This window comes from Hemiscyllium ocellatum, chromosome 46, assembly GCF_020745735.1.
Source record: "Hemiscyllium ocellatum isolate sHemOce1 chromosome 46, sHemOce1.pat.X.cur, whole genome shotgun sequence".
Lineage (NCBI taxonomy): Eukaryota > Metazoa > Chordata > Chondrichthyes > Orectolobiformes > Hemiscylliidae > Hemiscyllium > Hemiscyllium ocellatum.
Window position 1 is genome coordinate 6,548,290 of NC_083446.1, and position 16,414 is coordinate 6,564,703.

The 16,414-nt window shown below is 44.5% G+C and overlaps 1 protein-coding gene across 3 annotated transcripts in view; it reads right to left on the reverse strand.

Annotated features, from left to right (window-relative positions):
* rce1a (Ras converting CAAX endopeptidase 1a) overlaps positions 1–16,414 on the reverse strand; it is a 30,310-nt gene that overhangs the window by 9,038 nt on the left and 4,858 nt on the right. The window contains exons 1-4 of one of the 3 annotated variants that reach the window (XM_060855592.1): positions 14,451–14,574; positions 10,610–10,712; positions 6,474–6,557; positions 3,870–3,948 (exon numbers count right to left, since the gene is read on the reverse strand). In XM_060855592.1, coding sequence (XP_060711575.1) covers positions 3,870–3,948; positions 6,474–6,557; positions 10,610–10,712; positions 14,451–14,572 — 388 coding nt within the window. In that variant the 5' untranslated portion in view covers positions 14,573–14,574. Of the gene's footprint in view, positions 1–3,869; positions 3,949–6,473; positions 6,558–10,609; positions 10,713–14,450; positions 14,575–16,414 lie in introns of those variants that run through there. The other 2 variants (XM_060855594.1, XM_060855595.1) reach the window with 2 other exon arrangements.

The window sequence follows — 16,414 nt, forward strand, 5'->3', positions numbered from 1 at the left end:
TCTCAAGGCATCCAGAAAAAGAACTAGTATTTATGTCACATCTTTCAAGAGATTAGGATGCTCCAAAACCATTATAAATCAATGAAACATTTGGTGTAGTCATTGGTGCAAATTAGGAAATGTAGCAGCCAATTTACAAAAGAGGTAGAATGCCTAAGCAGCAATGTGTCGGTTTGAGAATTTCTAGTACTTGGTGCAAGTTGACAATTTGAGCTAAACTGTTAAATTAGGAAAATTTAACAGAGTTTATGGCCATTATAAAGGTAAATTTGGGACTGGGCGAGATCTTTGCATAAAGAATGATCAATAACTTGAGGGAACTAGTGATAGGCAAGTGGAAAGGATTACTGTCAGGGGGTGATATTTAGCTTGTGGTGGCTGTCTGAAAGGGCTTAGCTGTACGCCCCTCCCCAGCCCTTTTCTCCACACCTGCTGGAGTTTAAGGAATGCTTTAACGCTGTGACGTTCCCCATAGGTGTCCTCACCAGCTTTACCACAGCACCTCCTTGCTCTGGGATGAAAAGATCAGCTAATCCAGAATCATGTCTTTGAAAAGCAATCTGAAAGGAAGAGATGAGGCCCACAGTCCAAGACGTCATGAAGACTGAGAAGCTTACGGGCAGTGGTAAGTAAAACTGGAAGGAGCCACACGGTGTGAAACAAAGAAATAAAACTAAAGTTTTGGAGAAACTCAGCAGGTCTGGTAGCATCTGTGGAGACAGAAACAGAATTACCATTTTGGGTTCAGTACGATTTTTCTTTGGAACTGAAGACAAGCAACCAGTCTACGTCTGGTCTCCCCAGTGCACAGGAGACTGCATTGTGAATAACGAACACAGACGTAGATCAAAAGTAGCACGTGTAAATTGCTGGTTCACTTTTGTTCACTTTGCAGGACTGTCCTGCTCAGTCCATAAGCATGGCTCTGACCTTCCTGTGGCTGGCCAATTCAACATACCGGATTCTAACGGAGACTTACACCAGAGTCGAAATGTTAACTCTCCACGGGTGCTGCCAGACTGGCTGAGGTTATCCAGCACTTTCATTTTTCATTTCCGATCTTCAGCATCCACAGTACTCTGCCTTCACTTTAGGTGAAAGGAATAACCTCATTTATGTAGCACCTTCTCACATCTACATGAATGCCTTTAGGGAAATGCGTGACCAATGAAATACTTTGACTTAGGGTTGTCAATCCTCCAGGATTATGTCCTGGGGCTAAAGTTTCACATCCAGGATGTTGCTGCAAATATAACCAAGCAGAAATTATTAACAAAACATACTTGTGCACTCGGCTTTAATTTTCCTTGAATACGTTAATCAACTAAATGTCAGAGATAAGGGAGAAAATAAATACCTGCTTAACTGTAAAATAAAACTCCAGAGAGGCCAGTATTCCATCACCAAGTCACCCTTTTACTCACATGCAAATAGTCCTTGACTTTAGTACTGCCTCTTCAGAGTCAGCTATCAGTGGCAGTATCTCTCCCCTTTTATTTGTTTTTGGTCCAGCTCCCTCACAGCCAGCACTCGGGGTGACAGGAGGTCTATTTATTTATTTATTGTTCTTTTTACAAAAACAAGGGAGAGTCCTTGACACTGGTCTAGCTCCCTCAGAGCAAGCTCTCGGAGTGAACAAGATGGCTGACACTCATGTTTGTTGTTTGTTTTCGTTCTTTTTCCCCCTTTTTTTAAACCCCCACACTACCTAACTGCGGTAGTGCTTATTTTTTGACACTCCCCTTTTTATCTGTCAGCCAGGGCTCCCTGATTGGACCAGATTAACAGCCCCAGTCAGGGAACTCATATTCTATGCTGGCTGACCTTGTTACAATCACTACAGACTGACAGTCCAGAATCATCCCTGGAATCTGTTTGTTTCCCCATAAACCAGGAGATGCAGGGGGCGACCAATGTCCGGGTAAGCGCAGAGCATGGTGATTGAAGGCAGTGTGATGAGTAATGAAACCTCTAGGAATAAGGCCCACTAGAGCTGGCAGCCTAACCTTCTACTCGTGAGGGTGAAGGGAACTGCAGGCTTTTGCAAGATTCCCCTGTGCAACAAAAGAATGGTTGATTTTGTTTTCGCTGGGGTTGGCGGAGGGAAGTTCAGCAGCTGACGGGGTAGAATTCAGTCTGAGCTTGACTGGATCGCAGGTCTGACAGCTGAAAAGCCAATGTGTGACCAATAAAGGTTAGCCAGCTTCCTTTATCTGGAGCCTATAACTCTCTTTCAACCACCACAACATCCAATCTCCTAAACCCTGACAAAGAAACAAGTAGCGATTTCATTCTCTGGTTCCTGTCAATGCATCCTTTAAGTGGTTAAAATAGTTTGCATTTGATTCCCAACTACAGAGGAATGGATTAATTTGGATAAATGTAAGATATTGCATTTTGGTAAAACATCATTTTGGGCAGCACGATGGCTCAATGGGTAGCACTGCTTCCTCACAGCACCAGGGTCCCAAGTTCGATTCTCAGCCTTGGGTGACTGTGCAAACTCCACACAGACAGTCTCCCCGTGTCTGTGTGGGTTTCCTCCGGGTGCTCCGATTTCCTCCCACAGTCCAAAGATGTGCAGGTCAGGTGAATTGGCTATGGTAAATTGCCCATTGTGCTAGGTGCATTAGTCAGAGGGAAATGGGTCTGGGTGGGTTACTCTTCGGAGGGTCAGTGTGGGCCAAAGGGCCTGTTTCCGCACTGTAGTGGATCTAATCTAAAAAAAAGGGCATGACGTATAAAATTAAAAAGTAGGGCCTTGGGTAATGTTGTAGAACAGAGGGACCATGGGGTTTGGGTATGTAATTCCTTGAAAATCACAACACCAGGTTATAGTCCTACAGGTTTAATTGGAAGCACACTAGCTTTTGGAGCGACGCTCCTTCATCAGGTGATTGTCAGAATCACCTGATGAAGGAGCGTCGCTCCGAAAGCTAGTGTGCTTCCATTTAAACCTATTGGACTATAACCTGGTGTTGTGTGATTTTTAACTGTGTACACCCCAGTCCAACACCGGCATCTCCAAATCATAATTCCTTGAAGTTTGCATCACATCTAGATAGGATGATGAAGAAAGCATTTAGCACGTTTGCCTTCATTGCTCAGACTTTTAAATGTAGGAGTTGGGATGTTATGTAGAGATTCAACGGAATGTTAATGAGGCCCCTTCTGGAATACTGTGTCCAGTTCTGGTCGCCCTGTTATAGGAAGGATATTACTTAGTTGGAGAAGAAAAGAGTTAGCAAGATGGTGCTGGGAGTGGGAGGTTTGAGTTATTAGGAGAGGCCGAATAGGCTGGGACCTTTTTTTCACTGGAGTGAAGAAGGTTAGGGGTATAGAGGTTTATAAGATCATGCGGGGTTTAGATAAAGTGAACGGCAGTTAACTTTTCCCTAGAGTGAAGAAATTTCAAGAATTGGGAGCATATTTTTAAAATGAGAAAGGATAGATTTGAAAAGGACACAAGGCACAATTTTATTGTAACAAAGTGGTTCATGTGTGGAACGTGTTTCCTAAGGATGTGGTGGATGCAGGTACAGTTACAATGATAAAAGTCATTTAAATAGGTACATGATTAAGAAATGTTTGGAGGGATATGGGCCAAGCACTGGTAGGTGGGACTAATTTAGTCTGGGATTACAGTCGGCATGGACTGGTTAGACCGAAGGGTCTGTTTCTGTGTTGTATGGCTCTATGACTCTACAGGACTATAGCACCTGGTACATTGACAGGGGAAGGGGACAGAATACTGGACTGTTTGAAGATGAAAACCCCACAGAACATGAGTTATCATGCTTCATGCCAAATTCACTTTTATTAAACTCGTACAATCCTATCTTATCTTGACACTAAATGCACAAGCTTACCTAGAGTCATCTTCATCCCTTCGAGGAAATCCCATGGATAGTCCATGACCAGCTGTATCAATGGCCCAAAGAACAGCACCTGTCAGACACATAGAAATAGGGCTGAGTGCTACCAGAATTTGGCCTAAGTGTCAAAGTTGGTGAGCTCCATGAGGGTGTCTCTAAGTCAGCCCTGGCCTGCTTATCTTCCCAATGCAGTACACACCTATTCGTCAAATTCTTAGACCTGTCACAGCCAAAGGTACTAGCCATGACTTTGACTTCACAGGAATCCTGGCACACCCGCCACCTTCGAAACCCAGCTGAGCACCTGGACAAGCACTGACAATGTGCAACTGCCCTTCACAGTTCCTATCAATCACCCCAGACGTGACAGACTGAAGGAAATCCACAGATCACTTTGTCAACAGAGACCTAGAGGTGTTAGTGGACAGGGGGGTATGCAGTCACTGCCCATACAGCATGCGCTGAGATACTGGGACTTGGTATACAAGATGGAAGGCTGTAAGAGCAAGTTACCAGGTACCCTCACAGACTTTGTCAGGAATTGTTGTTGTCTAGTTTCTATCTGGCGAGTGGGAAAATGGGAAATCGTATATCAAAATGAGGCAAGATGATATAACAAGGTGTTAAAGCATGCTAGTGTACGTAAATGGCACTCTCGCAACTCCTTAGCAAGAATTCTGTCTTGCCATTCAGCAATATGGATTTCAGCAAGAAATTTGACAAAGTTCCACATCGTAGATGAGCAAAGTTAGATCACATGGAATCCAGGCGGAGCTAGCTGATTGGCTTCTATCTTCAAACCAATTTTGTAACCAGAGGGTAATGGTGGAGGGTTATTTTTAGGATTGGAGGCTGATGACCAGCAGTGTGCCACAAGGATCGGTGCTAGGTCCGATTTGGATGTGGATGTATGAAGTATGGTTAGTAAGCTTGCAAATGACACCAAAATTGGAGGCGTAGTAGACAGTGAAGGTGACCAGTAATCAGAGTACAATGGGACCTTAATCAGATGGGCCAAGGAGTTGCAGATGACTCTAATTTACATAAGTGTGAGGTATTACATTTTGGAAAGACAAACCAGGGCAGGACTTGTACACTAAATAAGGCCTGGGTAGTGTTGCCAAACAAAGAGACCTAGGGGTGCAAATGCGTTGTTTCTTGAAAGTGGAGTCGCAGGTAGACAGAGTGGTGAAAGAGGCATTTGATACGTTTGCCTTCATTGGTCAGGGCATTGAGGGTAGAGTTGGGATGTCATGCTGCGGCTATACAGGACATTAGTTAGGCCACTTTTAGAATATTGCATACAATTTTGCTCCCCCTGCTATAGGAAAGATGTTGTGAAACTTGAAAGGGTTCAGAAAGGGACCTTGCTGGGAGTGGAGGGCTTGAGTTACAGGGAGAGGCAGGATAGGCTGGGGCTTTTTTCCCTGGAGCATCGGAGGTTGAGGTTGACCTTATAGAGATTTATAAAATCATGAGGGGCGTGGATAGAGTGAACAGACAAGGTTTTTTTTCCCCAGGGTTGGGGAATCAATAACTAGAGGGCATAGGTTTAAGGTGAGAGGGGAAAGATTTTTAAGGGAGCTGAGGGGCAACTTTTTCCGTGCAGATAAGGGTGCCTGTATGGAATGAGCTGTCAGAGGAAGTATTGGAGGCAGATACAGTTACAACTTTTGGATGGGTACATGAAGAGGAAGGGTTTGGAAGGACAAATGATGGCAAATGGGACTAGATTAATTTAGGATATCTGATTGGCACGGACAAGTTGGACTGAAGGGTCTGTTTCTATGCTGTACAACGTTGTTTCTATGCTGTAAGAGCATAGAAGCTGAAGTCAGGAAAGGAGTGAATTGCCCACATTGAAGATTGATTCAAGAGCACATTACTCCAGAAGACTATCAGAAAGTAGGTAATAGTGAGATTTAAAAAGGACTAAGGGGCAACTTTTTTCACACAGAGGGTGGTGCGTGTATGAAATGGATTGCTCATGGAGGTGGGTACAATTACAACATTTAAAAGGCATCTGGATGGGTACGTGAATAGGAAGGGTTTAGGGGGATATGGGCCAAATGCTGAGAAATGGGGGTAGGTCAGTTTAGGATATCTAGTCAGCATGGACAAGTTGGGCTGAAGGGCCTGTTTCCGCACTGTAAAACTCTATGACTTGGTTGGAAAATGGGACTTTCCGCTCTCAATGTCTTTATTGTGGATCTCCTCCACAATACCCTTCAGAAGTGGAAACATTTTCTCCATGCCGACCCTTTCAAAAAACTTTGACAAATATTAAAGATATTTATCCAGATAGCCATCGGCCTTCTCTTTTTTGAGGAAGGCGTACCACGCTGTTTAGTCTTTCTAATAACTTCAGTTCTGGTCATTATCTATGTGTGTCTTTGTTGCATCTTCCAATGCCTCGGTATCCTTGCTAAAATAAGGAGACAAGAGGCTGCATATAATACTCCGATCTGATCAAGCCAACATTCTAGAGACATAACTTCTCTGCATAAGTGCATAAAAAGAACTGCTTTACCTTCTAGCGATGCAGAAAAGTCTGCCACAGTACCATTCAGACTTTACCTATTGCATTTGTTCACTCACCATGGTCAGTAAGAGTGGAAGGCAGGCAGCAGCAAGGAGCCCCTCCAGATGGACCCCCATTAGCATCAGCAGCGATGGACCTGTCTAATCAAAACATGCAACCAGTCAGATCCGCTGGCAGTTTCTGCTACGCTTATGAAGCACTGCGATGTCGAAGAGTGTTGCGTTATCTTCTCCGGAATGTCCCAAATGTAAAATCAGCATAGGCACCCTCACACATTGCTTTTGGTCCTGCTACAAGATTCGCGGATACTGGGGTGCCATAGTGAATGAGCTGGAGAGGATCCTGGGAATTGAAGTTAAGGCGAATCCATTAACCCTTCTTTTGGGCCGACCGAATCTGCCTCGCTGGGTGAGCACGGGAAAAGATTATTTAACATTCTTACACACTGTGCGAGGAAGAACATTTTAATGAACTGAATATCAGAGAAACATCCCCAGGTCTTGTGGTGTGGCGCAGGCTTGTGACGGAGCATGTCCCCCAAGATTATCTGATGAGTATAGTGCACCATGGAATAGAGCAGTTTTATTAGACGTGGCCTCTTCTAAGTTACATAGACATGGATCTATTGGTGGTACTGATTAGGGCCTTTACATAGCCACGAGGGCCGTGTATGGTGGTCCAGGGGCCCCGGGGGAAGGAGGCCGAATAAACATGAGGATAATAACTTTTGCTCCCATGGACGGGAGCTTTGGTGGAGGGGTGGTGATTGGAGCAGAGGAGAGTAATGTAGTGGAGAAAGTGAGGTCTGCAGATGCTGGAGATCAGAGCTGAAAATGTGTTGCTGGAAAAGCGCAGCAGATCAGGCAGCATCCAAGGAACAGGAGATTCGACGTTTCGGGCATAAGCCCTTCTTCAGGAAGGGCTTATGCCCGAAACGTCGAATCTCCTGCTCCTTGGATGCTGCCTGACCTGCTGCGCTTTTCCAGCAACACATTTTCAGCTAGAGTAATGTAGTGCATAGTAACGTAATTTAATTTTACTGGATTGTAATTTAAGTTAATGCTATTTCATTTAATTTGAGTTTATTTTAACTTGGGTTTAGTTAATATGAGACGATTGCATCCCAAAGAGTGGTAGATAGTTTATTGTTAATAATGCTGTAATATATAATACTGTAATGTGGTATTATTTTTACTTTATGTATTTTTGTACTTTTGGTTTTCTTTTTTGTGAAAGCATAAATGTTTTGTCCAATAAACATATATTAAAAAAGTGCTGTGTTATTCAGTAACCCTGTGCTCAAAACCAGCATCACCCAAACAGCACCCTACTGCAGGGTTTTTGAAACACAGTTACAGAGATGGGTCCATCAAGCTTGTACCTCAGCCCTCACAGACAGACATTAGAATTGCAATAAAGTAGATGGGGCCTGCTTGCTTGTTCACTGAGAACCAGCCACTCAAATCTGTTCGATTGTCTGGGATGAGGGGAAAGTCATTGGTCAAGGAATAAAAAGGAATAGCAGCAACTTTTCCCGACTCAGGCAACTGACTGTGTGGAGTTTGCACGTTCTCCCCGTGTCTGCGTGGGTTTCCTCCGGGTGCTCCGGTTTCCTCCCACAGTCCAAAGATGTGCGGGTCAGGTGAATTGGCCATGCTAAATTGTCCGTAGTGTTAGGTAAGGGGTAAATGTATGGGTGGGTTGCGCTTCAGCAGTTCGGTGTGGACTTGTTGGGCCGAAGGGCCTGTTTCCACACTGTAAGTAATCTAATCTAAAAAAAAACTTAGGAAACACAATTGGCTGAGGGATAGGTAACAGAAGATAATGGTTAATGGGTACTTTTGGGGACTGGAGCAAAGGTTGCGGTAGAGTTCCTGATGTTTTTATATATGATTCTAAATCTTGGTGTGCAGGACATGTCGTCAGACTTTGCAGGTGAAACCTAACTTGGGAGCATTGTAAAGTGTGAGGTAGAAATTTAAAAGGGCATTTGTGGAGTGGGCAGATGAAATTCAATACAGTCAAGTGTGAGGTGTTACACTTTGGTTCTAAGAACAGTCAATATAAAGTAAAGGGCATGATTCTAAAGGGTGTGCAGTAGCAGGCAGACTTGAGTGTATATGCACACAGGTTATTAAAGACGGCAGGAAAGGTATAGAGAGCTGTTAACAGAACATAGAGTATTCTCGGCTTCGGAAACAGAGACACAGAATTCAAGAACAGGTACGCTCTGAAGAACTTATCGCAGTCACTGGTTAGACTTTAACTGAGATATTGCAACGGGGCACAACATTGTGGGACGAATGCTAATGCACTGGAGAAATTGCAGAAGAGGTATAGGAGAATGGTTGCAGGGAGGAGACACTTCAGTCATGAGGAAAGATTGGAAAAGGAGATTTGTTTGAAGTTTCCAAAACCGTAAAGGGTCTGGACAAGAAATAACTGCTCGTGCTCGCAAAAGGATTGAGAAACAGAGAGCATGGTTTTAAAGTGTTTTCCAAAAGAAGCATGTGTGCGATGTGGGGAAAAAAAACTTTGGACACAGCGAGTGGTTGGTGTATGGAATGTACTAGCTGGACAGAGGTTAAGGCTCTATTGAGGGCAGTGGATGATTGTTTAAATAGAAACAGTGTGTGGGGTTACATGGAAATAGTACCAAGTTAAAATACAGAGAACCAACACAGAAACAATAGGCTGAATGGCCTCCTTCTGCAGCATTATAAGTCTGTGATTCCATGGATAAAGCACAATTTTAAGAGAATACACAATATTAAAAAGAAAGAGCTTTTCTCCAGGGCATTCATCAGTGCCAAGCCACACAACTGAAACATCAGACAGACATTTAGCATTCCAACAGGGCAGGACAAAGCTAGTATAATGGCACAGAGGCTACAGAGCACGAGATGTTAGCTTAAAAAAAAGCAATATCCTGTTAAGTGACTTCTTAGAATCCAAACAGGGGGGTGGCACAGTGGCTCAGTGGTTAGCACTGCTACCTCAAAGTGCCAAGGATCCAGGTTCGATCCAGCATTGGGTGACTGTCTGTCTGGAGTTTGCATGGTCTCCGCGTGTCAGTGCGGCTTTACTCTGCGGTTCCAGATTCCTCCCATAGTCTGAGGATGTGGAGGTTAGCGTGAATTAGTCATGCTAAATTGCCCGTTGTATCCAGGGATATGTCAGCTAGGTGGAATAGCCATGGGAAATGCAGGGTTATAGGGATGGGGTGGGATGCTCTTCAGAGGGCCGGTGTGGACTCGATGGGCCGAATGGTCTGCTTCCACGTACAGAGATTCCGTGAGTCTATGAAATATTGGAATGCTAAAATTGGAAATTCTGAAGGTGCTCTGGCTCCTCAATAATAATGAGGATGCAGGAGTAAAGTGGGATATTTAAGGCTGACTCTGTGATGCTACACTTGCAATGGGAAACAGCAGGTTCCCCATTGGCCCATAAAATCTGTCAGCTCTGATTTTCTGAGTTGCGTTCTTCATGAGAGTAGGATAACTGAAGAACCCCATCGATGGTACTGAGCACATAGCAACTGCAAACTAAAAACCAGCAACCCACTCCGACAGACTGATGTCTGTTTCGGAGCCACTGTGCATGATGTTTGAAGTCTTGCAAGGTGCTTCACTCAAATGGACAATTAAACAGTATCAACAACTACTTGCATGTATGTGATGCAATTAACATGGTCTGAAGTCACAAACCACTTAATGGAAACTTTATTAAAAACAGTTAAGTGAACATTAGGGGAAGCTACCCAGAAGCTCGGTCCAAGAGTTATTAGACTAGATTAGATTAGATTACTTACAGTGTGGAAACAGGCCCTTCGGCCCAACAAGTCCACACCGACCCGCCGAAGCGCAACCCACCAATGAGAGAGCAAAAGAGAGAGAGTAGCAGAGAAGTTTCATGAGGGGAACACAGAGCTTAAAGTCCAGGCAGCTGAAGTTACAGTTGCCAATGGTGAAGTGAAATGCTGGCTAATTGGACTAGATTAATTTAGGATATCTGGTCAACATGGACAAGTTGGACCAAAGGATCTGTTTCTGTGCTGCACAGCTCTATGATGGAAATCAGCAACGCTCAAGAGGGCTGGATTGAAGGTGCCACAAGGTCTCAACAGCATTTGATTCACCAGTCACTGATGGTATGCAGAACCACGAGGTCAATAAGAGGGCTGATGTACCTTGAAACCTGTGTATTGCCGCCATGTCCAGACCCACAATGGAGATAGCATCGAGACGATCAGGACGCTGGTGAACCGCCGTTTAATCACAGTCGGATGATCCCTGGTGAAAAAAAAGGAATTTGTTCAGACACAAACAACTTTGTGGAGGGACCTGTATTCCAGGTACAGAAGACACACATTTTGACAATCACAGTATACGAGGGCCGGCAGGTTGATTCAGTGGTTGGCACTGCTGCCGCACAGCACCAGGGACTTAGGTTCAATTCCACCTTCAGGTGACTGTGTATGTGCAGCTTGCACATTCTCCCTGTGTCTGCATGAGCTCCCTCTGTGTGCTCTGGGTTCCCCCCACAATTCAAAGATGTGCAGGTTAGGTGAATTAGCTGTGCTAGAGTCCAGGGACGTATAGATTCAATGGATTAGCCCATGGGAATTGCAGGATAGGGTTGGGGAGGGTGGGGGGGTTTCTCTTTGGAGGGTCAGTGTGGATGCGATGGGCAAATGGCCTGCTTCCACACTGTAGGGATTTTGTGATATCTTCTGACCCACTTCAGGGGGGAGCTAGGGAAATGTTCAGCATGTAGATGAGGAAACAGAAGGGACTGACATGAGATCTTGGACAGTCTGGCAATGCAGGTGCACAAACAGAAGCCAGTGCTGGAGAAGTCCTGGCTACAATTAAATGGTTAATGTCAGAAGAAAGTGAGGACAACGTACTGGTGTGGAGAATGGACGAGGGTTGCTGGATGAGGAAGATTTATCCCTCTACCAAAGGCTGGAGTCAGCTCAAGGAGAGACAATGTTCCATAGTCACAGATGTCGAGTGCTATTTTGGATGCAGTCAGAGGAAGTCGATTGGAACAGTTCCAAACAGGATGCCTAAATTTCTCCAGTTCATTTCCTCCACTCCAGAATATTCCAAAGAGCACAAATTATAAAAAAACTAATCTTGCAATAGCATATCTTTTAAGATTTCTAGCATCCACAGTTCTTTGTTCAATTATACTAACCATTATTGGTTTGAAGGACAGAGACAGATTGCTAAATCTCTGAAACAGAAATATCTTAAGGATTCAATCACAAAAGCCAGAAACTTCTATAGATAATCATGGGCTTGCAAAACTCTGCCCCGAAGAAGGTGGAATTCATTTTACAAGTCTGGTATTACTTAGATAGTTTATTTTGCACCAGCTAACCTAACCACCACATACCATTGTGCAAATTTTTTTTAGTGCATTAAGGTTTGCAATTCTGATTGACTCAACAATTATGTCTCTTCATTCTTGGAAAACAAGCTACGTCATGATATTCTCTCTCAGACAATCTAACTCCCAGTCACTGACCACGGTTTGCATGTCAGAGGGCAGGCTCTGAAACCTTTACTCTGTCAAACAACAAACCAGGAGTGATATACCAAAAGGATTGAAAATAAAATCATGGTGTCATAGTTCTTTTTTTACAGTACAGAAAAAGGACCTTCAGCCCTTGTGTCTGTGTTGGTCACATCAAACATCCATCCATTCTAAATCCATTTTCCAGCACTTGGGCTAAAGCCTTGTATACTATGGTGTTTGAGGCATCTATCTAAATAGTTATTAAATGGCCTAAGGGGGTCCTGCTTCTAGTACCCTTTTAGGCAGTGAATTTGGGGTACCCATAACCACCCAAAAGTTTCCTCAAATGCTCTTCTGAACCTTCTGCTCCTCCCAGTAAAACTGCAGATAACAGTAAGAGGAAATGTAAGAGGAGGAGAAAAAAAATCTAGAAAAGAGATATGTGAAAACACTCAAATTAGCAGCTGGATTAGGCCATTCAGCTCTTCAAGCCTGATCCATCATTCAATAAGGTCATGGCTAATATAGTCATAACCTAAAATCAACATTCAGATCTATTAATAAGCTTTCACAACTTGGTTTTTAAAAAATTCATTCACAGGATGTGGACCTTGCTGGCTGGGCCAGCAGTTTTTTCCTGAACTCTTGTTGCCTCTGTGAAAGTGGTGGTGAACTGTGTTCTTGAACCACTGCAGTCCATTTGGTGTAGGTACACCCACAATGCAATTAGGGAACCCAGAATTTAGATCCAGTGAAGATTAAGACATGGCATATAGTTCCAAGTCAGGAGGGTGAATTTACACACCTCTGCTTAAAAATATTCAAGGACACCACTCCCATTACTTTTTTTCAGGAAGAGCTTCCCAAGGAGTCATGGCCCTCCATAAGAAAACATTTTGCCTCATCACTTGAGTGGGCAACTCCTGATTGTTAAAAAGTGACCACTAATTCTAGATTCTCCCATAACTGGCAAACCACAGCCATTCTGTCAAAAGCCCTAAAGATCATAAACAAAAACAGAAATTATTGGAAAAGCTCAGCAGGTCTGTGGATAGAAACCAGGGTTAGCGTTTCAGGTCAAACCCTGAGTTCTGAGGGTCACTGGACCAGAAACATTAACTCTGCTGTCCCTCCACAGACGTGTAGGGGCGGCTGTTGGCCTGGGGTGGACAAAGTCAGAAGTCACATGACACCAGATTATAGTCCAACAGGTTTATTTGAAATCACAAGGTTTCAGAGTGCTGCCCCTTCACTAGGTAAAAGACAAAGGAGCGGTATTCCAAAGGGGCAGCACGGTGACTCAGTGGTTAGCACTGCTGCCTCACAGCACCAGCTACCTAGATTCAATTCCATCCTTGGGCGACTATCTGTTTGGAGTTTACATGAGCTCTCTGCTTGGGTGTCTGCCAGGTGCTATGGTTTCCTCTCACGGTCCAAAGATGTGCAGATTAGGTGGATTGGCTACGCTAAATTCACCTTAGTGTTCAGGGATGTGCAAGTTAGGTGCATTAGCCATAGAAAGTATAGGGTGGGGAATGGGTTTGGGTGGGATGCTCTTCAGAGGGTCCATGTGGACTTGTTGAGCCGAATGGCTTGTATCCACACTGTGGGGATTCCATGATTCTGTGACTATAACCTGGTGTCGTGTGACTCCTGACTTTCCCTGCAGATGCTGAGCTTTTCCAGCAATTTCTGTTTTTGCTTCCCCAATTACAGCATCCACACTTCTTTCTGATTTTATTCACTACGGTTCAGTCAAATAATAGATTTGTTGCGACTCGTCACTTCAGATGTTGCCTGGGTTCAATTCCCGACTCAGGCGACTGTCTGTGTGGTGTTTGCACGTTCTCCCCGTGTCTGCGTGGGTTTCCTCCGGGTGCTCCGGTTTCCTCCCACAGTCCAAAGATGTGCGGGTCAGGTGAATTGGCCAAGCTAAATTGCCCGTAGTGTTAGGTAAGGGGTAAATGTAGGGGTATGGGTGGGTTTCGCTTCGGCGGGTCGGTGTGGACTTGTTGGGCCGAAGGGCCTGTTTCCACACTGTAAGTAATCTAATCTAATCTAATTCACTGCGAATTTCTTTTTCCCAACGGGAGTTTAATTCTTCCACTGGTTTTTAATACGACCCCTTTCTGAGGAAGTGTCAACGCGCCCAAAACGCCAACTCTGATTTCTCTCTTCACAGATGCTGCCAGACCTGCTGAGATTTTCCAACATTTTCTGCTTTTATTTTTATATTCTTATCGCTCAAAAAAGAAATTCAATTGATGGAATTGAAACTCTTTGCAACTTTCTTTTTACATGCATGGATGCTAATTGTGCAAATGCTTAGCAAGCACAGATGAAGTTGCTCTCCCTCTCTCGCCTTCCTATGCACAGCATTGCAGTGGGAGAGGACCCCGGCGTTGCCCTGGCAACAAACTCCCCACCACGCGGCAAGGGTAGCCCACCGCGGGGGGACGGTGAGGGGATGTGGAGGCGGACGCGCTTTCAACACGGGGAGTTACCTGGGCAACTGGCTCCTCCACACGTACAGGCTGCCCACGTAGCCGCAAGCCAGCAGCAGGCAGGAGACCACGGAGACGGAGCAGAGCTCAGCGCCGCCATCGAGGTCCGCCATCATCGACATGCCAGCACATCCGGCGCAGGTACCGTCCGCTGCGGCGCGTGTTTAAGACGTCACGCTCCCGCCTCCATTCATTCATAAATCCCAGAAGCGCGGCAATAGCGTAGAATCGTAAGAGCTGTACTGTACAGAACGGAAACAGACCCTTCGGTCCCAACCCGTCCATGCTGACCAGATGTGCTAAATTAATCTAATCCCACCTGCCAGCACTTGGCCCATATCCCTCCAAACCCTTCCTATTCCTGTCCCCATCCAGATGCCTTTTAAATGTTGTCATTGTACCAGCCTCCACCACTTCCTCTGGCAGCTCATTCCATACACGCACCCTCCACCCCCCCCCCCCCCATGAAAAAAGTGCCCCTCAGGTCCCTTTTAAATCTTTCCCCTCTCACCTTCTATGCCCTCTAGTTTTGGACTCCCCCACCCCAAGGAAAATACCTTGGCTATTCACCCTATCCATGTCCCTCATGATTTTATAAACCTCGATAAGGTCATCTCTCAGCCTCCGACGCTCCAGAGAAAATAGCCGCAGCCTATTCAGCCTTTCTATAGCTCAAACCCTCCAACCCTGGCAACATTCTTGTAAATCATTTCTGAACTCTTTCAAGTTTCACAACATCCTTCCTATACAGAGAGATCAGAATTGCGTGCAATATTCCAAAAGTGGACTAAACAATGTCTTGTACAACCACAACATGACCTCCCAATTCCTCTACTCAATACACTGTCCAATGAAGGCAAGCATACCAAACACCTTCTTCACTGTCCTGTCAAGGAACTATGAACCTGCACTCAAAGGTCTCTTTGTTCAGCAACACTCCCCAGGACCTTACCATTAAATGTATAAGTCCTGCCCTGATTTGCCTTTCCAAAATGCAGCACCAATTTTGGGCAGTTTTCAATCAGCAATGCTGCAGCCCCTATTCACTTCACTCACTCAATCATCATTACACCTATTTTTTTTCTCTAATAAAAAGGGATTGCAGGGCAAAAACAATACTCACGTTTAACAAAAGGATTGAAACCACCTTATAGAAATTTATAATATTATAAGAGGCAAGGATAAGGTAAACAGTCAAGATATTTTTCCCCAGGATAGGGGATTCCTAAAGTAGAGAGCATAGGTTTAAAGTAAATGGAAAAAAAATTAAAAGGGACCTGAGGGGCAACCTTTTCAAGCAGAGGGTGGTGTGTGTATGGAATGAGCTGCTAGAGGACGTTTGTGGTGTAATTACAACATTTAAAAGGCATCTGGATGGGTATATGATTAGGAGGGGTTTAGAGGGATGTTGGCCAAATGCTGGCAAATGGGACTAGATTAATATAGAACATCTGGTTGACATGGACGAGTTGAACCAACAGGTCTGTTTCTGTGCTGTACAACTCTATGACTCTTTGTAGCTCCTTTAACTCTCATGCTAATCACTGCAATATGCCCAACATTCTTTCACCTCTTCCCTCAGAGGTCTGTTTGTAGAATGCTACAAACGTCCAGTGACAAGTACCCTTTTATCAATTCCACAGTATGAGTTTGGGTTCTTTACAGATTGGTCAAGAAGACAAAGTCAAGAACTATCTTCAGACTTCAGAGTAACACTATTGTTTATATGTAAATACTAAGTATTGCTATCATTATAATCATAGATCTAGCACAGTCTGAATTATAAATGCCTGAAATGTTGATTGTCCTGGTCCTTGGATGCCGCCTGACCTGCTGTGCTTTTCCAGCATCCCACTCTCGACTCTATCTTATCATAGTCAATTAAGCGATAGCGACCACAACATGGCATGGTTCAAATTTGTTCTGGACAAGGCAAAAGATGGCCTGCAAAAGAGAGCTTTGGA